The sequence below is a fragment of the Palaemon carinicauda genome, chromosome 31 (genome assembly GCF_036898095.1).
Source record: "Palaemon carinicauda isolate YSFRI2023 chromosome 31, ASM3689809v2, whole genome shotgun sequence".
Lineage (NCBI taxonomy): Eukaryota > Metazoa > Arthropoda > Malacostraca > Decapoda > Palaemonidae > Palaemon > Palaemon carinicauda.
Genome location: NC_090755.1, coordinates 13,538,740 through 13,566,218, shown reverse-complemented (window position 1 = coordinate 13,566,218; position 27,479 = coordinate 13,538,740). Strand labels below are relative to the sequence as shown.

The following is a 27,479-nucleotide window of genomic DNA, read 5'->3' as shown; positions in this document are numbered from 1 at the left end:
GGAGATATCTAAATGGTGCGAGGGCTCTGGTTGTGATTTATTCAGCGCCCCAGTATTATACCGACACCTTATTAAGGTGAGCGAGCTGGGTTCAACCTAGCATTCCTATACAAATTTTTCTCTGGTAAATTCATAGCAGTTTTTACCTTAGAAATGATGTTAAAGGAGCATTTCACTGGGCGGCACGGGTCGGAGCCCAGAAAACTATTTTCTATACCACCTGACACCACCAAAGCACCCTATACCATGTCATTATCACTCACATAATCGTAAGGCAAATTTTTATATGTAGGAAAATTTTGTCTTAAACTACCAACAACCAATGCAGATAATACTCTATTTGATGAATGATTTCATAACTAACAAGTAGAAAGTCCTTTCAGACAGAAAACTATCAAATGTAATATCTCCATCAACACCATCTCCTCCCACACCTATTGATGCACTGAATGGAAACGTTATGTAGAAATATAGATTAACCTTGAACCTTTGGGATAATAATATTAAACTTTATGTACCTTGGTGGTCTTGAAGCTCAATACCCTGTAAAAACTCATCGTACATATCCATGTTATTTTCTTGATGAAGAAAATATAATGGGAGCAATCTACAGATATGTTGCCAGCTCACCAGTCTCATGAAATATGAAGAGGTTGGTGGATGGATACCTTTAGGTCCAGGTTGTAAGACATCTTCTTCTTCTTGTGTGAAAAGAAGACTGTTAGTCTGAGAATTGTTGTGGACCACGATAAGGGCATAATATGATTAATAGGGTTATCATTAACCAGTTAAATTTGAATTAAAAGTATAAAAATTGTATAAAAATACTTTAGTTATTCTATACGCAGTGATCACAATGAAAAAAGTCTTTAATAAAAGCCCATAACCGGCATGATCAGGAAAATATTTAAAAGTGAAAGTACTGGATGAATAAAATAAGGTATATTTCAGTTTGATAATAAGTCACAAAATAACAGAATACTTCTAAAGATTAGTAAACTTCCCACAAAGTTGAAAAATAATGATCCTTGGAGCAGCATGGGACCATAGCTGTTACCAGTCAAATTCAGCCCTGGGAGTCTGAGAGATGTGAGAATGTAGGATTTTAAATAACTACAATATACAAATCCCTATATATAAAAAAGAACCAATACTTCACATAGATTGAAATTGAGAACATCGTATAAGTAACGGACAACGAGATCTGCTGATCTTTTTGGCAGAGCTACCGCTGTACGCTTTACCTCATGGTTAAAGAACAGAAACGTTGGCATAGTCTAAATGATACCTCTAAACCAGGCGATAGATTTGCCAAGCTTTTACTTTGTATTGTAGGATGTAAACTCTATTCATATCTGGACTTCTCCATGTTGATATACATCAGTCACATATTCTTCTTCATTTTACATTACTGTATCTGGTTCAGCTGCCTAATAATAACAGTGCATTGTAACCAAAGCACCTGTATTCATAATCACTACATATAAAAATATACCGGCATGTTATTTTCATAAACGTCAACACTTGTTTCCTAAACTAGAATATATAATTGATATCTCAATAATTCTATATTGATATTTCTTGACAGTCTTCTACGGTAATTTAAGAAATATATATATATATATATATATATATATATATATATATATATATATATATATATATATACACATAGTATGCACATCTATACATTTCCTTCTTCATTGAGGGGAATCTAACGGACAAATCTTCGGAGGAACTTCAGCATGGTCGGCCATGCGTGAGATTGGGCTTTATTATGAGGGTGAGTCTTGCCACCCCATAATAAAGGCATCCTGACAAGTTTGTGGTACGAAGAGTGAGAGAAGGGGGAATAGGGAGGTTCGATGAGATGACCTGTATCTGGGTATTGATGTACCTAAAAAGAAAACAGGATTTTCGTAAAAATTTCTATTTCTATACTCGCCCGATAATATATAACTTCTTCTTCAAAAGCCATTTTTAATTGACACTTACTGGTAAAATTTTTAAAACGTTAAAGTGTTCCTGTTTTCTTTGGCTTCACCAGTACACGTCTTTAACAAAGGAATAGAGCCTTCTAGTAAAAAATTGTGGGAGCTCAGGTTGCAGCCTTAAATAGAATAGTCTTCTGTTCGAAGTCGACATTATCCCTCATCTTCATATGATGAGTAGCTGGAGAGGAGGGTGGGCATATATATGAACATCAGGTGAGTACAGTATAGAAAAAAAGAAATTTCATAATTAAAATTCTCTTCATTTCTATTAATCTCCCCTGATGTTCATATGGCTGACTCCCTCACTCTACCAGAGGTGAGATGCAATTGAAAGAAAGAGAAAGATGAATTTCAGTATGTAGCAAGTAATGCAACAAGGTTAAGTGTTACCAAACTGGTCCAGGTTATTTATCTAGCTTTGATAACTGTTTAAAATATAGTTTGCAATAAGTGATTTCAGGTCATTTACTTAAGTAATTAAATATACATTAATGTGTTGTACTGTCGGTTGCCTTTTTAAGATAACATTTTGCGAACACCAACTAGGTACTCCATTGACCGGTTGCTAAAACTTTTCCAATAAAAGGTTTCTACAAAAAGTCAGGGAATTAGTTATGCTTTTAATATCATGTAAAGGTTGTCGTGGCCTATTAGGACGATCCATGCTCATGTTCGATAGTTTTTTGCAGTGTTTCTAACCTCAACCTCACCATCCTTAGCTCACAAGGATGGTGAGGTTGTCGACACTACAAGAAACTATTGAGCTTGAGTGGGACTCATACCTCAACCCGGCAAAACCCTAAAGAGGGATGTTTTCAATCGGTCACCGCAACCTTAATGTTCAGACTTGTATTAGATTTGGGTTTACTGGCGGCTGATTAACGATAAGGGAAACGAGCTACTGGATGAACTTGCAAGCGGATGGCGAACACTGTCGCCTGAAAAATGAAAATGATCCAAATTAGCTGAAACTTTGTTCACCTGTCAGAATTTAAGGGAATCATGCGATATGCTACGCCAACCTCATAAATTGATATGAGACTGATGATAACCGCTTACTTTAGCAAATGAAAGGGATATAGGATTAAGACAACCCATTTGATTTGCCTTATAGAGCTACAGTACGAGAGTTACGGTATTGCAATGGTGTAGCAGTCTTATAGAGCTACTAGAATTATGGCATTGCAATGGCATAGCAGCAGAAGGACCTAAAGCATGTAAAGATTTCGAGGCTTTGTACAAACCTTTTAAATACGTGGAGCATAGAGAATGTTCAGAACCCTTGCTGAATGAAACACTATTAATTTAAATGACTATGAGGGTTGGGTTAGGTTTGGCAATGAATTGAGAAGGAGCAGCATTACCAGGGGCTTGTGAAACTTCTCACGGATCTAGATATTAATCTTAGGCACTGTCGTTCAATTACAGTAGTTAGTTATGCATGTTGCATAATTCTGAACATCCTTTGCATTCAGATATTCCCAGACAGTACCATCCTAGTTCATTCTAATAGTCATGCCTTCTCTATTACATGGCTCAATACTACACCGTATTTTAGAAGTTATATTCCAGTTGTGAACAAGTTGTGGAATCATCTTCTTAATCAGGTAGTTGAATCAGAGGAACTTCTAAAGCTCAAACTTGCAGAAAATGTTTTCATGTTGAACAGGCTGACATAAGTCTCTTTTTATAGATTATAAATGAAAGCTCGATTTCAATGTTAGTGTTCTTAAAATATGTTATTTGAATTGTTCATTACTTCTCTTGTAGTTTATTTATTTCCTTATTTTCTTTCTCAATGGGCTATTTTTTCCTGTTGGAGCCCCTGGCTTTATAGCATCCTGCTTTTCCAACTAGGGTTGTAGCTTAGCTAGTAGTAATAATAATAAAAACAATAAAAGGCTAAACTTGTGTGTTGTCTAAAAGTGGAGGCATATCAATAGCATCGTCATCCCTTTACCATGAATATATATATATATATATATATATATATATATATATATATATATATATATATATATATATATATATATATATATATATGTATATATTTATTTATATACATACATATATATATATATATATATATATATATATATATATATATATATATATGTATATATATATATATATATATATATATATATATATATATATATATATACTAGCCTAGTCTTCCCAGGCCCGTTAGAACTGTTAGCTTGATCAGCAACCATAGTTTCACATTGATGGAGGCGAGAGTGATGGAAATGGAGGAACAGGGAATGAGAAGGAGAGGGAGACCAAAGCGAAGGTGGATGGACTGTATCAAGGATGACCTTCGATCAAAGGGATTAACCGGTGATGAGGTGTGGGACAGAGGTAGATGGAGAAAGCTGACCAGAAACATCGACCCAACATAGAAGTGGGAAAAGATGTAGACAAAGAAGAAGAAGAAGATGCATAAAGGGAATGTGGAATAAGATCTCCAAGAAATAATCCCTGTGCACAACCAAGGTATTAATTGTAAACTAAACCTTAGGAATAAATTTTAAAACGCAGTACAGTCAGCCCTCGATATTTGCGGGTTATACCTTCAGGGATTCCGCCAGTCGCGATACAGAAAACTGTATAACCTATTGAATAAAAAATTGCTGTGTTCTCTAGGGCCTGTTATGGCCCTTCCTTTTGATGAAGGAATTATCTAAATGGAAGACAGCCTGTTTAATAGTGGTTTTCACACGCCCCTGTTGTATACAGTACACGACACCCACAAGGTGCTCGCGCGAGGGTAGTAACCTTGTGGAGGATTAATTTTATTTTAATTTATTTTTTGTTTTGCCAAATCGAGAGAGAGAGAGAGAGAGAGAGAGAGAGAGAGAGAGAGAGAGAGAGAGAGAGAGAGAGAGAGAGAGAGAGAGAGAGAGAGTTTGTTTTAGTTTTGTTAAATCGAGATATTTTATTTGCTTCAGCTTTGTCATTAATGAGAGAGAGAGAGAGAGAGAAATAGAGAGAGAGAGAGAAATAGAGAGAGAGAGAGAGTGTGTGTTTATTTACTTAAGTTCTGTCAAATCGCAAGAGAGAGAGAAAGTGTTTATTTGTTTTAGTTTTGTCAAATAGAGAGAGAGAGAGAGAGAGAATTTCATTTGCTTCAGTTTTGCTAGATCGCGCGCGCGAGAGAATGTGTGTGTGTATGTGTGTGCGTGTTTGTGTGTCCGCGGTGCGCGCCGAAGAACAAGTGGTAGTTAGCGAATGATTGGTTGTAGTGGGAAAGACTGTCGGTATATTTGAGATTGTTTGTTTACATTTTTAGCTAGGTTAGGGCAGTAATGAATGTCTTGGGCGAAAGCATTGGATATTTGACTGTAGCAGGAGTCGGTTATGGTTTTTTGTTCATTGACAGCCGGCTTTGAAGTGATTTTTCTTTATATCGGAGTAAGTACTGTTTTATTTATTTTTGTTAGGCGCGATCATGAATGATAGAAAGTTTATTATTTATCTTTGATTATAGTGCGATAGTTTAGTTAGTTAGGAGTTTTCGTAAGCGTTTTTTCTTTTTTATTGCAGGCCGTAATTCCTCCTTTGGACTCCTTAACATTCTTGGAAGTTAAATTTAGTCCTTGAAGGTGTTGCTTGCCTGCCTAGCCTTGTATTTATGAATAACTTGATGATGACGACCTGGACCGTACTATGAACTTAGGAGAAGGCTGCGGATATTTATATTTAGACTGCTGAAATATAGAAAGAATTTAATCGTTGACAACCCGGCTGTGAAATAGATTGTTCCTTAATGATGATGATAATGCCATGATGATGACGATGATGGTGACCACCACCGCTTATGTGATTGGACAGTCGAATTGACTTCTTTTGGTTATTGTTTGCCAGGAAGTTGTGGCAATTGGTTACAAAGACTTGCCAGTGTGTAGTGTCTGTGGACGACGGTGGCCACACACAAATATTAATTTAAGAAGTTTCTCATATGTTTTAGTATTAAGTTTGGTTATTTTTTCTGGGTTATATATGATGATTGGTTTAGTATTAAGTGATTTATTTTAGAATTTAAGTGATTTTCGTTACTGTGTGGGGACTGTTGGTGTTGGGTTGTAAAGTTTTTGTGATTGGTGAGTTCTCGGTACCCTCACGCACCGATATATATTTATACAGCAAGGTTTGTGTTATTTTTGTCTGTTGAATTTAATGTGTGATTTTTGTTTTGGGTTGCGGTGAATATAGTTTTAAGGTTATGTTTTGTTTGTTTTTCCCTTCGTGCAATAGTCCAGTTTGAAGTAAAGTAAGGGGAAAGTTTGTGTTGTGGGATATTTTGAAAGAAAGAGTGATCAAAGGTGTGGGGGTTTGTTTTTGTTTACATCCCGCCACAACCTCTGCATTCCATGCTTTTATCTTTCTCTGGTATATTTGGAAGATTTATATCAGAAAAGTGTAAAGAAGGACTTCTTTCACCGGGCGTCACAGGTCTCTTCCCAGAAATAGATTTTTCCTTCGTCAAAATCCCTTATTTGTGGTTCCATGATAAGTACTCTTGTGGCCTAACGATTTTAAACCAATTGTGCTCCTTTGCGACATTTCCCTCTCCACATGGCAAAATACCCCATCTCTTGTTTACTCAGCCTCAGCCTTGCATTGTCTCTCTTTGCGTGTGCAACTCCTATTTCAATCCTTTTTGTGCAGAATCACATGATGTAAAAAAGTGAGGCAAAAAACCTGTACATATCCAGTGAGCCTATAGTAATTTTAGTACAGTATAAAATATGATACACTGTACATACATTATGCTACTCGACACACCAAACAGTCGACGGCTTTAAGAGTTGCATCATGCTTCAGACTTACTGTATGGAATTTCATACGTAAACGGTTAGCGAGTGCTGCACTGGTACTTTTTCTTTAAATTTTTATTGTGATAGTGTATTCATTGTGTAATACTGTAATGAGATGATATTGGCCGGAAATGAAGCGACTCCCAGACTACTTACAAGATTATTTTGTAGAATGTGACATGAGGAGGCAAAACCTGATGAATGGGAACTAGGAAATTTGGTGACAATGGCAAAAAAAAAAGGAGACCTGATTGATTGCAAAAATTACAGAGGCATCACACTTACGTCAATTGTCATGAAAATGTATAGTACTGCATGCTCATTCTAGAGAGATTAGAGAGAAAGACTACTGAAAAGCTGAGAGATGAACAAGCAGGATTTAGAAAAGGTAGAAATTGTACTGACCAAATTTTCACTTTAAGCCATAAGGTACACCAATGTATAGAATATGGAAATCCACTTTTGATGGCATTTGTGGACTATGAAAAAGCCTTTGATAGTGTGCACCGGTCAATTTTGTGGAGAGTCCTGCATTACTATGGAGTTCCTCTTAAATAAGTAAATTTTATCAAGTCTGTTCATAAGTATAGAAAATGCAAAGTTAACGTTAGTGGAGTCCTATCAAATGAATTTCCCGTGAACAGTGGAGTACTTCAAGGGAATGTGTTGTCACCTGTGTTATTTATCCTCCCCATGGATTTTGTAATGCATAGAACAATTGGAGATGGTGGAGAAGGATTGAACTGGATTGGTAAAAGGAAATTAGCTGACCTAGAGTATGCTAATGATGCTGTCCTTATTAGCAGAACACTACAATGAGTTGTAAAGTGTGCTTACCAGAATGCATGAAATATAACATGAGGTCGGGCTCAAGATAAATAGAAGAAAGACAGAGATGATGAGAACAGAAAATGGAATGGAAGATGACATATCATTCGAAGGAGAAAATATTAATGGGGTGGAATAATATAAATATTTAGGAACTATGATCTTTAATACAGGATCTTTAGAATTTGAGTCTAATGAAAGATGGAAAAAAGCAAATCAGACAATGGCTATTTTAAGTGAAATTTGAAAATAAAATTGCCTAAAATTTACATATCAAAATCAGGCTATATATCAGTTTAGTGAGATCGGTGTTACTGTATAGACATGAGTTGTGGTATAACAATGAAGCAATATCCAAGAGATTTTGTAGATTTGACAAAAAAGCCCTCAGAAGAATATTTGGAGTTAAATGGCAGGACAGGATTAGAAACAAAACTATAAAAGAGCTTATTCAAGGGCCATATGTGGATGAGATCATGGTGAGGGGTAGATGAAGATGGTTTGGGCATGCTCTATGCACTCTCCAAGAGAGATCAGTTCACCAAACTTTCAACTGGGCTCCACAAGGTACTAGAAGAGTTGGAAGTCCCAGACCTACATGGCTGAGGAGTATATAACGTGACGTAGATGATGAGTGGCGAAGCATTGATTTAAAAGCTCAAGATAAGAGATGACTGGCGATATACAACCGAGACCCTTTGCGTCACTAGGCGTAGGGGGAGATGATGATGTAATGTTATTGTTATACAGTATTAACAACTATGCAGTACTGTATACAAAATACAATACTTTGCAGTAGTAATGTAGATATATGCTATGTGTGCGGTGAGTTTCAACGGTCCAAATCAACCTGCCGAAAACAGCGAATACTTACAAATGTTACCTTAGCTAATTAATCTGGGCTGTAGTGATAGCACTGTACATATATTACAGTACATGTGATGTACACTATAGTATCTTTAATTTTTACATTAGATGGAAACAACAGTGCTTTGTTATTACAGTATATTTTACATATAAGTGTGGCAATGACTCATGTTATATGTACTGCTTTAAAATAATGTCGATGACTCATGTGTGTACCATAGTCTTACTGTGTACTATATGTAGTACATGAGTGTACATGTACTAAAATATATTAAAAAATTAACAATGCAGTATTTATACTGTGATCTAAACCAAGTAAAAACAATATCAGGTAGTACACTCAGGTACTTGGCGTATTAATCGGCCGAGCTTAGGCAATGAGTAGCATGTTGTTAGGTTACGAGTTAACCCGCTCAATGGCAACAAGTATTTGCAGATTCTCGCTTTTTGCGGGTCTCTCTGTTACCTAATAAGGAGGGCTGACTGTATGTAAACAGTCATTAGAAAGTTCTATTCCTTTGATGAGGGCATGTATTCGATGAAGCAAAAGAAAACAAATGTTTTAAAGTTTTAAAAATCTTACGTTAAGTATTGATTGAACCAGGCTTCTGAAGAAGAAGCAATATGAACATCTGGGACGATTCATAGAAATTAATTGAATTAATTAATAAAAACAACATCAATTCCTTTAACATTATTTTCATATACATATTTCATAATAATGAAGATTAAACTATTAACAGTAACTATCATCTGAAAATTTAGATATCAAAATACTTTACTTTGAATGAGAAATGTTGCTTACTGTATGAATTGCTATATTCTTCTGTTAAAAAATTCGTTGCACATAGAACAATAAAAAATGTTCTCTTTACCCATTTATTTCTGTTGAAAGATGCTATAAGCCCAACCTTTATGCATGCAAATTATTATAAAGCATTAAATCATGTTAATATCAAGGGTGTTAAGCATAAAATCATGCTGAAAAGCCATCCAATATGCTCATAAACTAAATGATAAAATGTTAAAACACTATATCTGATACTGGTTGATATATAGTGAAAACATGTGATACAATTGAAAGCATTCAAATGTACACTTACAAATGAAATCAATCAGGAGTCAAAATTCACAATTTGCCTCTTGGACTAACAAGATTTTTAAACAGAAAGCCGATGACTTTTTCCCATGCGTGCACCTGCGCCTCGCAGTGCGGCTGCACCTGCCCTCCCCATAACATTGCTGTACCCATCATTTTATGAAAGGAAGCAATACAGGAAGGAGAATATGGAGGCTCAATGAGGTGTCCTGCATCAGTATATTTGTACACCTACAAATAAATAAAAGCAGAGTTTCACAGGCCATCACCGAGAAAAATAACTTCACAAGCTACGAAGAATTACACTTGCAAATTCCACAGACGTCAGACACTCAATTATATTTATATATACTTGATCATCTGGCAAATACAAATAACGAGTTGAAAATTTACTTGATACTCTGAATACTAAAATTTCACTAATAGAATTTCTTATTTCTATACTCACCTGATGTACATGTTGTTTCTTCTCCAGAAGCATGGTTTAATTGACACTAAGCTGTCTGATTTCAAAATTTCCCATTTTCTTTCGCTTCAATAATTACGTGCCCTTAACAAGGGAATGGAACCCTCTAGTCGTGAAAAGCATAGGTTGCATGTCAGTTACTCCAGTCTATAGCCATCTTTCTTGCCAGGTCACAATTCCATGCTCTTAAATTGTTTATTTACTATTATTATTATCATTATTATTACTGTATTATTATTATCATTATTATTATTATTATTATTACTTGCTAAGCTACAACCCTAGTTGGAAAAACAGGATGCTATAAGCTCAAGGGCTCCAACAGGAAAAATAGCCCAGAAAGGAATGAAAATAAGGAAATAAATAAGCTACAAGAAAATTATTAAAAATGAAATAAAATATTTTAAGAACAGTAGCAACATTAAAATAAATCTTTCATAAATAGATTACAAAAACATTAAAATACAAGAGGAAGAGAAACAAGATAGAATAGTGTGCCCGATTGTACCCTCGAGCAAGAGAACACTACCTACCCCAAGACAACGGAAGGCCATGATACTACCCAAGACTAGAGAACAGTGGTTTGATTTTATGGTGTCCTCCTCCTAGGAGAGCTGCTAATTGTACTGAATATGTCTTTCCTGGTTTAGATAGCAAATATTACCTCAAATGTGCTGGGGAATTATTTCTAGGACATCATTATCGTCTCTCCCTTGGTATATCGTATCGACGAAAATACTGTGATTTAAATCATTGTTGTGAGGAGTGTTTAACTCTTGGTACCCCTCATGGAAAAGTATGTTTCGCTAGTTGCCGATCAAGTTAACAGTTCTAAGCGCAAAATGAAACTTGCTGTTAGTTCAGGGGAGAAGCAGGAGACAACTAGGCTAGTTGATTATAATGGGGATGAAGATGATATTGATACATCAGGGGAGATTCATAGAAATAATAGTTATAAGAAGATTAGTAAACACTTATAAAACGCTTACAAAGTACTACTACGTTATTAAAACACCCTGGTCAATCAATGCTATTTTGAATGCATGCAAACTTACAACAAATGGATAGTTAATTTGTAGTATATAAACTCAACAAGGCTATGAAAAATTAATAAGAAAAGACTCCCGAAATGTGGAAGTACTGTATAGGAACCAAGCCATAAGCATTCTAATATTGTGTTGTTAGAAATGTCATATCTTACCTCAAAGTTACTTTTCCCAGCTCTCATGAGGCGATCCACGGCACGATCTGCATACTCTACACTCTTCCAGTTTTTATCGTCACATCCGGCCAAAAATAGAAAATTGGCATCTGCTTCTTCAATGGGGATAATAGCTTCTGGTAAGGAAAGGCTGTCCTCCAGTACATCAAAGCAGTCAATTGCACCATCCTCGATCTGAAAATGGAAATTTACAGCATTAATTTTCTTTCTTTCATTATCGTTTTACAGTGCATGACTGACTTATGCATGAATTAACACATGAAAGCTAGAATGAACTTCCTAAAAATGCAAAAAGCTATCAGTTAAGAAGGAACTCACTCCAAGCTGGAGATTTTACCAGCGAGTTACTCCTTTACAATGCGAGTCAATCCACAACAGTTATAAGGACTGAATGGAAACTATCTGTATTCTATTTTCCATTAGATTGAAATACAAAATTCATTTGGATAGGTTACATCAAAATCAATCATGTAAGACTTGGCTTTCAAACTTGTTAATCCTTGGAAAAGTTGACTAGTCTATACTGTATATCCAGTTGAGACATATATCAATGGTGGATTGTCTGTGTAAACTTTACCAGGCAAAAAATGTAAGTGCAGATTACAGCTTTACCTGTATTTTTTATATATAAATCTATTTTCTCTATCATTGCATGGTAAGAAAATTATTTATTCAATGATTCTAAATATGGAGATCTATTAAGTTTTCCTTTCGTCCGAATACGAATCACACTCAGATGTGAAGATACAACAATTAAGATTTATATTTACTCCAAAAGATACATTTTTGAAAATGGAAACTTCACTGTTCAATAGCAATATAATGAGAAATTTTCAGACAAATATAAGGCTTATGAGCAACTCTAAAACATCAAAAACTTTTCTTGAAAAAGGGGAAACTCCTTTCACATTCTTACCTTGGCCCTGGAAATATCAAACTGCAACCCGGGAATGATTCTACTCGACACCCTTAAATCCGACTGAACGTTGGCGTTGCAGCCGTTTACAGAAACAGCTGCCTTCACTTCAGGGATGAAGGTTGCCATGGATAAAGCAAGATCTCCTCCTTTGCTGACTCCTACGGCACCAACATTTTGATTCATTACCTGTAAACACAATAAACTTCCCCCATAAGATTTACTTTTCTTAACATGCAAACAAAATATTGAGGTAAACAATTTCTAATTATATCAGAAAAAACATTATTATTATTATTATTACAATTATTATTATCATAATTATTATTATTATTATCACCAACTAAGCTAAAATCTCAGTTGGAAAAGCAAGATGCTATAAGACCAAGGGCTCCAACAGGGAATATAGTCCAGCAAGGAAAGGAAACAAGGAAATAAATAAACTACAAGAGAAGTAATGAACAATTAAAATAAAATATCCTCATAATATTGATATCATTAAAATAGATCTTTCATATATAAACTATATAATCTAAAAAAAAACCATAAGAGAAATAAGATAGAGTAATGTGCCTGAGTGATCCCTCAAGCAAGAGAACACTGATTTCATTGTAACAAAATAATAAGCTTTCCATTTGAAAGTACTGTACTTTACCTCATAACCTTCAAAAGAGCTTCAAGGACCCAATAATGAAATAGTAATACTTATAATTGAACACCGTTCAAGTTACAGTTATGTGAGATATAATTTGTTTACTACTTAGGTAAAAAAAAGTACATGGTATCTAACCTTTGAGTATCTTGAATGTATCTATCAATTGATCTTTTAAATAGAGCTTTGCGAGTACAAGTTGAACAATTCTATCCTTCTTCGTAGATAATGGATCTGATCACGGGTATTTATTTGGTTGTTCACGTCTTTACTGTACGCCTTCAAATCTTTTTATGTTCTTTCCTACCATATGACCTTCAGAATTAGACTGAAAACACTATTAGTAGGATGAAATTAACGACAGCGTCAACATTTAGTAGTCCCTTTTTTCCCGTATACTGTATCCAACGTATTCAGGTATTTACTGGTGACGAAAGTTAATAAAAAAAAGTTAATGTTATTAGAATCAAGATCTTTTTTCCAGCTATATAATCTGACAAATAATAAATTTTGGAATCAATTTATTTTTCCTGACAGTAGCTACCAATATATTACGTTTGTTCCACCTCAAGCACATTTCATTTAAAAATAATCCTAGAAGAAAGAAGATTGGTTTAAGTGTAGCTCAGCAGATTAATGGGGATCCAGAAGTCCCCAGTTGTTAACTATCACACAGCTTGTGTGTCTGCTGGTTGGTTCATAGCTCACAGAGATACTCAAACACCTTGTACCATTATCAACCCTATTTCAACCGATGCTACCAATATACATTTAGCATAATTGTACCCATAAGACATTATTCATAAAAATTTGCATTCTTATTCTTTTGTGGATCAGGTTTTTACTTGGGTCAGCAAGTAATTTGGGTTCCGAAAATATCTGCCCTTCTTTCCTCAATCCTTTCCCATGGTCATTATACTACAGTGCAGTACAGTAATACCCCACACTACAATACATCGTTAATTAGTTCCTAGAGACCTGACGTTAGGAAATTTTCGAGGTGGGATGCATTTTCCCCTTATAAAGTGATTTATAACCTCAAATCACTTTTCATAAATCAGATTACTACATTAATAAGCTTCCATGTGAAGTACAGTGCAGGTACTGTACAGTATGGTATGGCACTTAACATTATTGTACGGCTTAGAAAATAATGTAAGAAGGATGTTACATTTGTATTCACTACTTAAAGATGAGTGACGTAAAGTTGGGCAAACGTAAAGAGGGGCACTACTGTACCAAATAGAACCCTCTTAAGTAAAGAAACTCTAAGATAAGATTTATGAATTTGGGCTGCAGAACCTAGCAACCGGAGCTGTAAGGTCATTCAGCACCGAGACCTGAAAGCCCATTCAGCACTTGGACCTGCAAGGCCATTCAGCACTTGGACCTGCAAGCCCATTCAATACATGGACTGCATGGGCATTCAGCATTTGGACCTGTAATGCCATTCAGCGCTCAGACCTGTAAGGATATTCAGCCTGGACATGCACAGGCATTCAGCACCTGGACCTGCACAGGCATTCAGCACCTGGATCTGTGAAACCATTCAGCACCCAGACCAGAAAAGCCATTCAGCACCCAGACCTACAAGGCCATTTAGCACCTAGACCTGAAAGAGGATTCCACATCCAGATCTCCAAAGCCATTCAGCAATTGAACCTTAGAGAACAGTCAGCACCCAAGTCCATCTTGCAACAAAGGTTGCACTTACACTAGTTAGATGAGGTTTGGCAGAAAGATGGAAGTACTGTAAGGAAGTGGGAACAGAGTTAAAAGTAGAAGGACATAAAGCAAGTGCAATTTGGGGCTAGAGGAACACTGGAAAGACCATCAAGTAATGCCTACAGTGCAAAAAGTGTGATGTCACTCGCTGGGAAGACTTAAAGAATGAGTACAGTAAATGCTCAGCCTTGTAATATGACACGCAGCCATAATATAGTATTCTTACCCTCCCTGTTTCTACATGATGCCCCGTGAGTTATATCTTGTCTCTGTACCCGGAACACTTTTGAATCATACAAATTCCATTCTACCAGCTCATCTCAGCTATGTAGGCTTCTGTTTGGGCTACAATATAAATACAGTAAAGGTTTTGCAATAAAAGTCACCTAATTGAAAAACCAAAAGGAGATTTGCTTGGAACCTTTGCTTGTAGGTTAAGAGACCCCTACAGGCTCCCTCTGCTTTCTTACAGTCGAATTAACTTTCTCCTTTGGGAGTTGTGGATTAAATCTCCTAAATTTGGGTGAAATGGCTCAGCATTGTGGCCAGCGAAACCATTTAGTGCTGCTGTACAACAAGGAGAAAACCTCACAGTTGCAGTATGAAGTAAAGGTTAAAAGGTGGGTGGAGCAAGAGTCCAAAGGAATACTACAAAAATCTTTTAGTAACACCCACACTGCACCAAAGGCCGGGAACCAACGGCAATAAATCCATGCAGCGTTTAACTGATGCACTAGAAATTTTACTTTCAGATCTACTGGTACTACATGAATCTAAAGACTGCTGTACGAGTCACTCTGCGTGTTCTCTCTTTGGAAGAAATTTAGTGACACAAGGGTAATCACTGCTTTTCAGCATTTAACATGGTGAAAAATAGGCGACCGATGTGTATCGTCACATTGCTTTAATACTAATCATACTTCTGCTTATACTACACTAAATTAGGAGTCATTGCAGTATACAGTACATCTAATTAACAAATTTGTATTTATAAATGTGTAGAAATACAAAAGCTGACATGTGACGAGCATAAAATAAGTATTATAGCCATGAAAGGAAAATGAAAAAACTTGATTGGAGTTGGTACTTTTATCCTATTAGTGACATTGAAAGTACTAACTCCAATCAAGTCTTTTCATTTTCCTTTTGTGGTTATAATACTTATTGTATTTATATATTTTTGGATCCTCTTGCACTCCATTGCAAGTCTTTTCTATTTCTCTTCTTCAACCACTAGACCTCTCAAATAGATAAATTTGCTACAGTGGCCGAAACAATAATTAATTTCTTTTGTTTTCAGAATGGTATTTCTTCAACTGCTCAGTTAAGGAATTTTTTAATTTTCTTTGTCATAAATCTTTCCAATCCCTTCTTTTCCTCTATGTTATTCCTGTAAATTTTCAAATACTTTTTCCTGCTAAGGTTTCATTCCTCCTCCCTTCAGGTGTGGGTAAGTAAAGGTTTGAAAGCCGATAAATCTCTGATTTCCAAAGCAAGTAATTCTTTGGTGCAAAATATGTTCTTACTTTATTTTACACATGAAAAGGGATTTTGATGAAGGAAAAATCTATTTCTGGGCGATGGACCTGTGTCGCTCCGTGAAATTCTCCTTAAAGCACCATTTCTAAGGTATAAATACTGCTAAATATACCAAAGAAAAATGTTGCATAGGGTGTCGGTATAGTAACTGGGGCGTGTTAAAACCACTTTCAGAGGTCCCTTACCAATTAGTCTTCTCCTTCCTCAATATCCCCCGTTACTACGAGGTGTCGTTCTCTTCAACTACTGCCCCCCCCCACCACCACCACTACCCATCCTTCTCCTATCATTCCTTCTAGGTACCTGTGAAGGTTCAGACATGTTTTTCATAGCTCTGTGTTATTTTGCGTTTTTGAAGATTTCAGGCGTTTTGGAGATCCCTGCTCCCAAGTTGAGTATTATATTTGTCTGTTTGGGATTTCTAGGTAGCGACACACGTTCATTTTATAACCTCGTTAGATTTAAGGAATTTATCAAGAGATGCAAGTGCAGCACAAGAAACATAAATCTTAAGGTGAAGGTGAAATAAATAACACTAGGAGTTGGATATATTAATCTATTGCATTTCCATAATATAACTAAAACTATTCTGTTCAAGATTTATAACAATATATCATTTATATAAACTAACGAGGGAGGGTGGGCTGTGGCACCCTAGCAGTACCAGGAATGTAGAGAGGAAAGGTCCCCTTTTTGGTTTCATTTGTTTGATGTCAGCTACCCCCCAAACTTGGGGAAAATGCCTTGGTATATGAATGTATGTATAAACTATGAAAATATATCCAACATGTAACAATATATCCTTTATTTAAACTACAAAAATATACCCAACATATATTGAAATGTTTGAAATATCACAAATTTTTAAAGTAATTTGTATTTTTTCTGGCGATACAACCCCAGTGGTTTTATTACAGATATCATTTCAGCGCAACCTGGAATCGCTTGTTAAAAGTTGGATAACGAGCCGTTATCCCACTCACTGCTTGGTGGGCTCAAACTAAAACTGTTACGTTCAATTTCTTCCTTGGGATTGATAAATACCCGAGCTGCATGGATTGGAAACGGGGACCCCTTGTTACCCCAAATCTGTCCGTCATATAGATGAAAGACTGATAGGTCCTGGGTTGTACGAGAAACATGCACTTGATCAACACTGGGCAGGCCTTTCCCCTAAAAGGGGATGGCAGTTACAGATATCAAGTATTTATGATGCTTGATGATTTGCTAAAGACACACTATCCTCCCCCTCGTTACAGGAGGATGGAGATACTTCCTTAAAATTAAAGAATGGTGCTCTGAAGTGTATATTCCCAACATCCGGTCCAACTAGCTTGAAACCCTTTTGTCCCCTAGCAGGGAAGACGGAAGAATACATCTACGCATTACCATAGAAGAGATGCATCCTTGTCTCGTGTGAGAGCTGGGCTGGTTACGCAACAACTTGAGCAGCCACCACAGGTCCAAGCACAAAGGTGTCAAGGGACTTGTGAGTTTACTCCCCCAAGTAAAGGCGGTCTGTTTCCTCCAGATCCCAGCCCTCAATACTTGGCCTATTGAGAGGTTCATCTTAGAAGCAAGGATGGGGCCAATACCCCTGAACTTGTGAGCCCTAGTCCTGGCTGGCACCTCAAATGCCTTGTCAGATGAGGAGTACCCCTTAAGGATAGTACCATGAAGCCAGTCAGAGACCTCTTTCTTGGACCTTCCACTGCTACAAATAGGAATAAATAATAATAAAGATTTCCAACACTCAAGCTTGAGGTGTCAAGTTCTTTTTAGATAGCACTGCAGAGCTCTCAGGGGACACAAGAGCATCCTACCTCTCCAACCTGGGATCCTGTGCTCCCTGGTTCTGGGACTTGACCACAAAGTCCGGCACAAAACTAAAGGAGACCTCCTTTCACCCCTGAGTATGGGTGACAGCATAAGAGAGAACTTGCAACTAGCGAACTCTCTTCATTAATGCTAGTGCTAGCAGAAAGACAGTCTTGAGAGTCAGATCTCTGTCTGATGACCTTCTCAAAGGCTCGAACGAGGTATGCGTAAAAGCCTTGTAGACCAAGGTTATATCCCACTCCAGGGGCCCTGAGGTCCCAGGATGGGAGAGACTGTTCAAAGCTTCTCACGAGCACATATAACTCACAATATGAAGAAAGATTTAGGCCCTTCAGTCGCAAGACCATACTCAAGGCAAAGTGGTAGCCTTTGATGGGCGTGACCATGAAAAGATTCTATCGGCAAAGGAAGGTGAGGAAACCTGTAATCTGTGGTAGACTTGCTTCGACCGGAGAAAAGCCCCTTCTAAGATACCAATCGCATAAGATGGCCAATTCAGCTTGGTAGATAGCTGTAGAGGACCTCTGAAGTTACCTGGACATCTGTGCAGTGACTCGCAAAAAGCTTTTTTTCCAGATGAGATGCTGGATAGTCTCCACACGTGAAGTGCTGCAGACTCCACAGCATCATGATACCTCTGTAAGTGCGATAGACAGAGAAGTCTGGGCCACAGGGGGTAGTTCTCTTGAGACCTTGACCAGAAGAGCAAGCAGATTGGGATATCACATGGCATAAAGCCATCTGGGAGCCACCAGGGTCATACTGATTCCTGGCGTAACTAGCACTAGACAGTAGTATGAGGCTGAACATTGGAATGGCATACACATCCAGAGATCACCTGGGTGTTGGAAAGCATCTTTGAACAACACCAAGGGATCCATAACAAGGGAGGGGGTGAAAGAACACGGGGAGCTTCCTATTTAGTCTCATAATGAGCAGGTCAATCCAGGGAGAGCCCAACGAGTAAAGAAGCCTTTCCACTACCATGGGATGTGGAGACCACTTTGCTCCTACAACCTGGTTCTAGCAACTGAGTATGTCTGCTAGTAAATTCCTCCTGCCCAGAATGTACCTTGCTGACAATTCCACGGCATGAAATGGCCCCCCCAGATTTGCATCTGCTTTGTCAGCTTGCAAAAGGGGATACGAGACCATGCCTTCTCGCTTGTTGACGTAAGCTACTACGGTAGTGTTGCCACTAATAAACACTATTGAGTGTCCCCTCAAATATGCTTGGAATGCTTTCAGTCCTAAAATAGCTGCTTGCATCTTAAGGACGTTGATGTGCAGATGCTTTTCCTCTTCGGTCCACACACCTGAGATGACCAGGTCGTTCAAGTGTGCTCCTCACCTATCCTTCAATGAGTCAGAACAGAAAAGCATTTTAGGAGATAGCGAATAGAGTGGGACTCTCTTGGTGAGATTTTCCTTATCTAGCCACCAGGCAAGATTGTTTCGAGATTCTAGTTCCATAGGAACAGGAAGAAATGGGGCATCTCTGTCAGCTGACCAGTGATTTTTCAAGCACCATTTAAGGGATCTCTGGCGGAGGCACACATGAGGAAAGATGACAGCGAAGACATTGCCAGTGCTAAGCTGGAATGTCTGTCTTGAACAAAAAGGGTGGCACAACTTCCCTAAACTTGCTGATGTGATCGTTCTTAGGGAAGACTTACTGCTGCCGGGTCTATCAGTATGCCCAGTTACTTTGACCTCTGCTTAGGATATGAGATTCAATTTCTCCCAGTTTACCATAATCCCAAGATCATGACAAAATGTGAGACTCCAATTTCAATTCTGAAGCAACTCCCTCTTTGAAGAGGCCAGGTTCAACCAGTCGTCAAGATACATCAGAAGATGTGTCCCTAGCTGGTTAAAGCAGCTACCATGGTGAACACCTGAAGAGCCATACACAGTCTGAAGCACAGAAATTTGAACTGGTATACTGTACTGCAGAGAGAGAAGCAGAGGTACTTTCGGGAAGTCTGATGAACAAGAACTTGTCCTTCAGGTCCATCAAAAGAATGAAGTCTCCCTCTCTGACTAAAGATTGCACAAACTGTACTGTCTCCAACCTGAACTTTGTTTGGCGAACAAATTTATTCAGTGGAGAGAGATCAATGACCAGTCTCCAAGCCCCAGTTGACTCATCCACCAGGAAGAGTTGACTGTAGAAGCCTGGAGATCTGTCTCGAACGTCTTCGAACACATTTTTCTCCAGCCTCCCTTCCCCTTCTGCTCGTAAGCCAGGGTTTTCATGGATGTTAGATGCTCCAACAAAAAAACTATTGGAACTAGAGATAGGGGAGGCTGCTGGTCCAGAAAAGGTAGCATGTAACCATCCCTAAGGGCACTCACCACCCAAGACTCGGCCTCATGTCTCTGCCAAGTTGTACAATGGCGAGGCAAGCAAGCCCTACTCTTGGCAGCGGGAGGGAGAATGCTGGCATCAACGTCTCCCTCTCTCTCTCTCTCTCTCCCATCTTCCCACCACTGCCCTTCCTATGCAGAGGGGGCTAGGGAGCTTGGGAAGGCTGTGCACACACAGGCTCTTCTTGGGAAGAGGTCGCAGGACCTGCTGGTCGGTCTCAGAGGGAGCATACGGCCCTTCCTTGATCTCGACCCTGCAGGCTTGGCTGAAGCCCAAGGTTTGGATCAATGAGTTTACCTGCACCAATGAGTTCCTCAACGCTGATGCCATCTCCGAGGACACTGTCTTAAGAAGCAAGAAACCACAGAGTATTGCCTCTTGAAGACCCAGTTAGCCTGCAGGTATGCTGACTGGTAAGCCTTTCCAACCAACAGCACAAGACTCTTGTACTTCTCCAAATCCTCCAAAGGTGCTAATTTTGTAGACGTTGTGAAGTACGTCATTGCCCGTGACCACTAGGAGAGCAGCAAAGGCCGAATCCTATATGTATGTAAACTCAGTTGCCCAAAAGAACGTGCCTCCCGACTTGAGTCTCTCTACTGAGAATCTCCCGTCAGAGAACAAACGGACAGATCAGCCTGCAGAGGTGCAGACATCGTGTTCTTCAGCGTGTAGAAACCCCACTGCCTGAAGAGTGGTGGAGGCAGCATCTTGCTTGACCTGCTGGCACTGAGCGAATTCTCAGATCCGCAGATCTGATCATTCATTCGGTCCAGAGCCAAGTCCATGAGATCTGTCAAGGGCAGTTCTATAAAGTGTCGATCCAAAATCAAAGTCTTCCCCATTGGATGTGCCAAGGGATTCTCCTGCAAGCCATTGTACTCTGATGAATGCAAGGACTTTCATAAATGAACTCTAAGACCTAAGGTAGTTTGTCTCAGTGGGCTCCAGCAACTTCGACCTTTGCCAAAGTCGAAGGTGAGTCAGCATGCTCCGGAGACTCAGCTTCCCCCCACAAATACTACCATTATGTCCCAAGGACAGATGCAGGAATGTAATGAGGGGCTGTTGAAGGCCAGGCAGGCCAACGGCAACTGGAGGACTCCAGGTATGTGACCCGACAAAAACAGGAGGAGTACTAGGTACTTCTCTTCCAGCAGATCGAAATAGACAAGCAACCACAGCCATGTGTCATGGGGCACCAGAAGCAAGGACCTCTGCCTTCCCTTGTAAACCAACCAAATCCACATGCGCTTGAGAAAAGTTTCGATTGGTACCATCCTCTCCATCAAATTACGAGACCAAGCTTCAATTGAGCGAGGATCAGGTGTCCCAAGATCAAGAAGTAAGAGAGATGGAGGTCACCGAAATGCATCCACTAACCTTGGAAAAGACAGTGTATGGGGCCAAACACCTGCGCTTCAGCAGGGTAGCTCATGAAATTGGGTCTACCGGGGTAGAAGGGGCTGCCAGGGTAGCCGGGATCCGGGACAGGCCCAGGAACCACACGGGTGCTATCCACCCTGCCGAGAGAGAGGTAGTGTCACAGGAAGCATTTTCCCTGTGACTACAGCTGGACTTCCTGAACTTCTTTGCCTTCCTCCTCTTCTTGGTCTGAGAAGAGTCAGAGGACAAAGAGGAGGATGAGGAAAAATAACGCGCATGCTTCTTCGTCTTCCTCTTCCTCGCTGTGGCTCTTAGCACTGCAAGAAGAGCGTCGAGGTCTGAGCGACAGTCAACGATGACTCTCCAACATAAGGAGAAACCAAACATGTTGCTCCACCAGAAGCCACAACACGGGCCCACTGTCATATGGGGAGGGGAAAGCACACTTACAAGGCCCTGCAACCCCCGCAACAAGCAGGGCCAGAGGTACACCCACTGACACTGAGGGAGGAAAAACAGGCTCCTGACCCCGTGACACAAGGGTCGGGGAACAAAGGCACTGAGTCAAGTTCTCAGGCTACCATCAGGGATTGGGGTCACAGAGCACTTCTTCCCTTTATCCTTACCATTCCCTTTATATCTTTATCCTTTAAGGCAACAGGATTTACAGCTACCTTGCCAGATTTACCCTTCACTTTGAAAGGAACCACTGGGCACAGGGGAACCACAACGCCCTTCACCATTGGCAACACGAGGCAAAATTCACAGGGGTTACTGGGGAAGAAGTAGCTTTGGCTACCAACTCCCTCAAAAGAGTCATAGGGAGCCTATCTAAAATACCAAGGGAAGACAAAGCCTTCCTTAGGTCAAACTTGTCATCAGCAGTTTGCACAGCCTCCTCAGAGTGATGAACACCAGGGGTTCCACACGATCCAGGGAAACCTAAAGACTTGGCCGATGTTGATTCGAGTCCTCCTGACACCTGCAGCATACTCCACGGGAATTGATTTCTACCAACAGCAGCACTCCAAGAAGCCAGGAGCAGCGAAAGACTTCCCTGGGGTCTTCTTGGGCATTTCCCAGTCCGACCACAACGAAAACTACGAATAGTTCCTTCCCTTCAGGGCGTGCACATGCTACTGCACCGGCGGCTACAATCAGCACTCTGCACTAGGTGATAACAATGAACAATCAAGCCACCTACAAGAGCCACAGAGGGAGTGAGGATCAACAGTTGCAGCAGTCTCCTTTCCCCGTGGCAAACAGGAACTTCTTGCTTCCATTCCATCAAAGCCTATTTACATCAACTTCCTGAAAAGAGGAAAAAAAACTAGGGATGCAGAGCGCTGTCTTGTATGTCCGACCCAACAGTGGTCAAAACTTAAACTGACGACTATACAACTGGAAGGGAGGGTCGGACTCTTCACCCCACTCCCTGCCCAGTTGGATAACTGCTCATTATCCGACTTTTAACAACCAATTCCACCCAGTGCTGAAACGATATCCGTAATTAAAAAACAATGGTTAGTACATTATGCCACGTAGGAACAACTATCTCAAACACCCACAGTAGTAACTCTTCTATCACAATCTTTTCAACATTAACATTGACGGCTATGTGGAATCACATCCGTCATTAATGTTTTTTTCTTTTAAAAGGCACTGACTATTTAATTATACCAATCTATGAAACTTAATGGTAATAACAAAATTCAAACCACACCAAAACATGAAGTAACTATAACTAATAACCAACCAGGTTTGACAATCCAATTTCAATCTAAGGACAATGTAGATACCACAATGAAATAGGTTATAAGTTCACAGAGATTAAGTGAATATTAATTACAAGAATCAAATCTTCAAGACCCCTGGGTCACTACCATAGCTACCCCCCTAATAGCTCATATTTTCCAACCATTAAAATTGGAGGAACCAAAGTCAATGCAGGCTCCTACCTGGGTCATGCTTGAATCTATATTTTGTGCGCCATAATCTGCTGTGCATATTTGCAATGTTTAACCTTGAGCATGGCCAGGAAATGCATAACAACATATGATGCATACACAGAATGAATACTTGTAACTGGTAACTGCAGCATGGATGACAACTTATCAATTGAACTTGTGTCAAGTTCAATTAGTCCCACAAAATCAGCATGATCGAGGATTAGACAATCAACTAAAATAACCATCAGCTGTCTGCACAAGTTACAGCCAGAAATGATAAATAGAGAATTGCTATAAACTTGAATGTCTAACAAGTGTTTCCTGGACCAGCACTCAAACAGCAAGGTACACTTTCCACGCTCAAGTCGGTTGATCAACCCGCTGCATAGAACAGGGACCAGTATTCAAATGGTTTTCTTCTAGGCTGCATCGACAGGGACCAGTATTCAAATGTTTTCTTCTAGGCTGCATCGACAGGGACCAGTATTCAAATGTTTTCTTCTAGGCTGCATCAACAGGGACCAGTATTCAAATGTTTTCTTCTAGGCTGCATTGACAGGGACCAGTATTCAAATGTTTTCTTCTAGGCTGCATCGACAGGGAACAGTATTAAAATGTTTTCTTCTAGGCTGCATCGACAGGGACCAGTATTCAAATGTTTTCTTCTAGGCTGCATTGACAGGGAACAGTATTCAAATGTTTTCTTCTAGGCTGCATCGACAGGGACCAGTATCCAAATGTTTTCTTCTAGGCTGCATCAACAGGGACCAGTATTCAAATGTTTTCTTCTAGGCTGCATTGACAGGGAACAGTATTCAAATGTTTTCTTCTAGGCTGCATCGACAGGGACCAGTATCCAAATGTTTTCTTCTAGGCTGCATTGACAGGGAACAGTATTCAAATGTTTTCTTCTAGGCTGCATCAACAGGGAACAGTATTCAAATGTTTTCTTCTAGGCTGCATCGACAGGGACCAATATTCAAATGGTTTTCTTCTAGGCTGCATCAACAGGGAACAGTATTCAAATGTTTTCTTCTAGGCTGTATTGACAGGGACCAGTATTCAAATGGTTTCTTCTAGGCTGCATCGACAGGGACCAGTATTCAAATGTTTTCTTCTAGGCTGCATTGACAGGGAACAGTATTCAAATGTTTTCTTCTAGGCTGCATCGACAGGGACCAGTATTAAAATGTTTTCTTCTAGGCTGCATCGACAGGGACCAGTATTCAAATGTTTTCTTCTAGGCTGCATCGACAGGGACCAGTATTCAAATGTTTTCTTCTAGGCTGCATCGACAGGGACCAGTATTCAAATGGTTTTCTTCTAGGCTGCATCGACAGGGACCAGTATTCAAATGTTTTCTTCTAGGCTGCATCGACAGGGACCAGTATTCAAATGGTTTTCTTCTAGGCTGCATCGACAGGGACCAGTATTCAAATGTTTTCTTCTAGGCTGCATCGACAGGGACCAGTATTCAAATGGTTTTCTTCTAGGCTGCATCGACAGGGACCAGTATTCAAATGTTTTCTTCTAGGCTGCATCGACAGGGACCAGTACTCAAATGGTTTTCTTCCAAGTCCTATCATCAATCACTATTTGGCCTTTGGCAACAAACGGAGACAGCGCAGACATTAGATGAAACATACTGTGAATATTATTTCTCAAATGGGCCTAGAGGTGACTCGTCAAAGCACTGGAGCTTACATGCTTTTCATTGTTGTTTCCAGCTTTTTCCACTAAATGATACCACAAGAAGTCCCGCATCATTTTCCAAGCTCTTTCCTGACCAAGGGTGTGGTATTTGGCAGAGCCTCCCCAAATAATGGCATTCATATAAGAGTGGAAGAAGGATGCATAGCAGTGCGGGGAGAACGGAGGCTCGAGCAAATGCCCCGTTCCGATAAATGATTCAACGCGGTAGTCATGCTCATAATCATGAGCTGCTAAATATTCATAAGCACAACGAGCTTGGAATCCGGAGTTTATATTTTGATCATCTGAGCCAACCATGATGAGAAAGGCTGAACGACTTTTCTCGATAGGAAGCATAAATTTTTCCATTTCTTTACGAGTTGGTATGGAACTCTTTGTTATAATAACTCCATCATTATTAATTGATATCCTACTTAGATCCCACTCAAATGGGGGATAAAGGGAACCTTTAACTCTTATCCCGTGGTTTAAGGGAGCGAAAAACCCATTGATCGTGACACAAGCAATAACAGATGGTATAAATGCAGCCATTGAGACTGCTAAATCTCCCCCTTTGCTTGTGCCAGTAACACCGACACCATAATCAAGAACCTGCAAAATAACAATCAAAATCAAATAACAGAAGAAGAAACTTGATTCATCATATAAATTATCATTCCTTCTAAAAAATCATCAGTAGCGAAATTGTACAGAAAAGCAGCACATTATAAAAATAGATATACAGTAAGCAGTAATGTCCCATCAAATTTATGAACTGTATATCTATTACGCTTTGCAGGACAACTGAAATAAGGCACAGTATAAACAAATATTTACACATCAATATACACTTCACAATAACTATCATGTGTATCAATATTCCCAGTATATCAAGAAAGGTACAAACTATTTAAACTGTACTTTAATATTAACAACTGTCCAATTACATTATCTTGTCGTTATCATACTTCAATTCTAATGTGTTATTTGCTGAGAACACAAATGTTAAGACTCAAATTCTGTAGTATTTCTTTCTATTAGATTTCAATAGATTCTGTATATTATAAAGTTTTACCAATGAACATGAGTTAAGACTTCCAAGGATAATAAATCTGAGCATACTGTACATTCCAAGTGCTGTGCTGCGGAGTGAATTGGTACATTTTAGTTGTATGGTAGAATAATTATCGAGACTTATTTGCTCAATTACAAAGATGTGGCATATTCATACGACGATTACGGAAACCAATCCTCGTGCAGGTTTGCAGTATTTCAAAACAAAAATACATTTGTTTTTTCAAAACAATAATCATTTACATAAGTCTACAATTGAGGTCTTAGCAAACCCTGGACATTTCATTACAAATCACGAAAGATTATCTTATGGCTAATTTGGAACTGTGAGGTAGGACATCTGATAGAAATGATGGGTTTGTTTTAAAAATTATGATTTCGTCATTAGAAGATTGCATTGATTTCACGACAAAACTTATCATCTACATTAGCCTGACAAGTAATTCATGTGGGAATTATAATCAGCAGAAGAATACTCCTCTTTCAGCTGACTAAAACCAAATGTCCGAGTCATAACTCGCATGACTGAGATTAGCAAATATCTCTAGGCTTTGGAATGGACATGGAATTATGAAGTAGTGGCTGACTACAAGAGTAGAAATGTGGTATCTGGCCATAAAAATGAAACTGACGATATGAGGAATTTTAATTCCTATACAGAAATGACTACGGTGCTAAAGACAAGAACCCTACATTTCAAAAGGCCTAATGCATTTGAAACAAGAATTAGGAAATACATCTCCAATACAAACTCTCTCTTTCTAGAAAATTCTCTACTATGCTACCAAAAGTAAGATACATTCAAACCATTATTATTGTTTACATGAGGTTGATCATGAAAGCTTAAGTGTCCCCCCTACCCCCCGAGGTTTGAACTTCCAAGTCGTATAGCCAAACGTGTGCCAGAAAATACTAAAGGATACATTAAGGGAAAATTCATTCTGTCTTCTATGGATTTCCCTGAGCTAAATGCAAAGCAAAATAGTCAAGGCGTGTGAAAGGGGAGATATTCATGTATAACGACTTCAAAGCAGTCAGCT

General features: G+C 39.0%; 1 protein-coding gene across 5 annotated transcripts in view; it reads right to left on the bottom strand.

Moving 5' to 3' along the window:
• Nucleotides 1-972: 972 nt before the first annotated feature.
• Nucleotides 973-27,479, bottom strand: part of LOC137624309 (acyl-coenzyme A thioesterase 1-like) — a 49,448-nt gene continuing 22,941 nt past the window's right edge. Inside the window, exons 7-10 of one of the 5 annotated variants that reach the window (XM_068354921.1) lie at nucleotides 12,213-12,401; nucleotides 11,276-11,470; nucleotides 9,613-9,839; nucleotides 1,761-1,897 (exon numbers count right to left, since the gene is read on the bottom strand). In XM_068354921.1, coding sequence (XP_068211022.1) covers nucleotides 9,639-9,839; nucleotides 11,276-11,470; nucleotides 12,213-12,401 — 585 coding nt within the window. In that variant the 3' untranslated portion in view covers nucleotides 1,761-1,897; nucleotides 9,613-9,638. Of the gene's footprint in view, nucleotides 1,081-1,661; nucleotides 1,898-9,612; nucleotides 9,840-10,096; nucleotides 10,260-11,275; nucleotides 11,471-12,212; nucleotides 12,402-16,662; nucleotides 25,978-27,479 lie in introns of those variants that run through there. The other 4 variants (XM_068354923.1, XM_068354922.1, XM_068354924.1 and 1 more) reach the window with 4 other exon arrangements.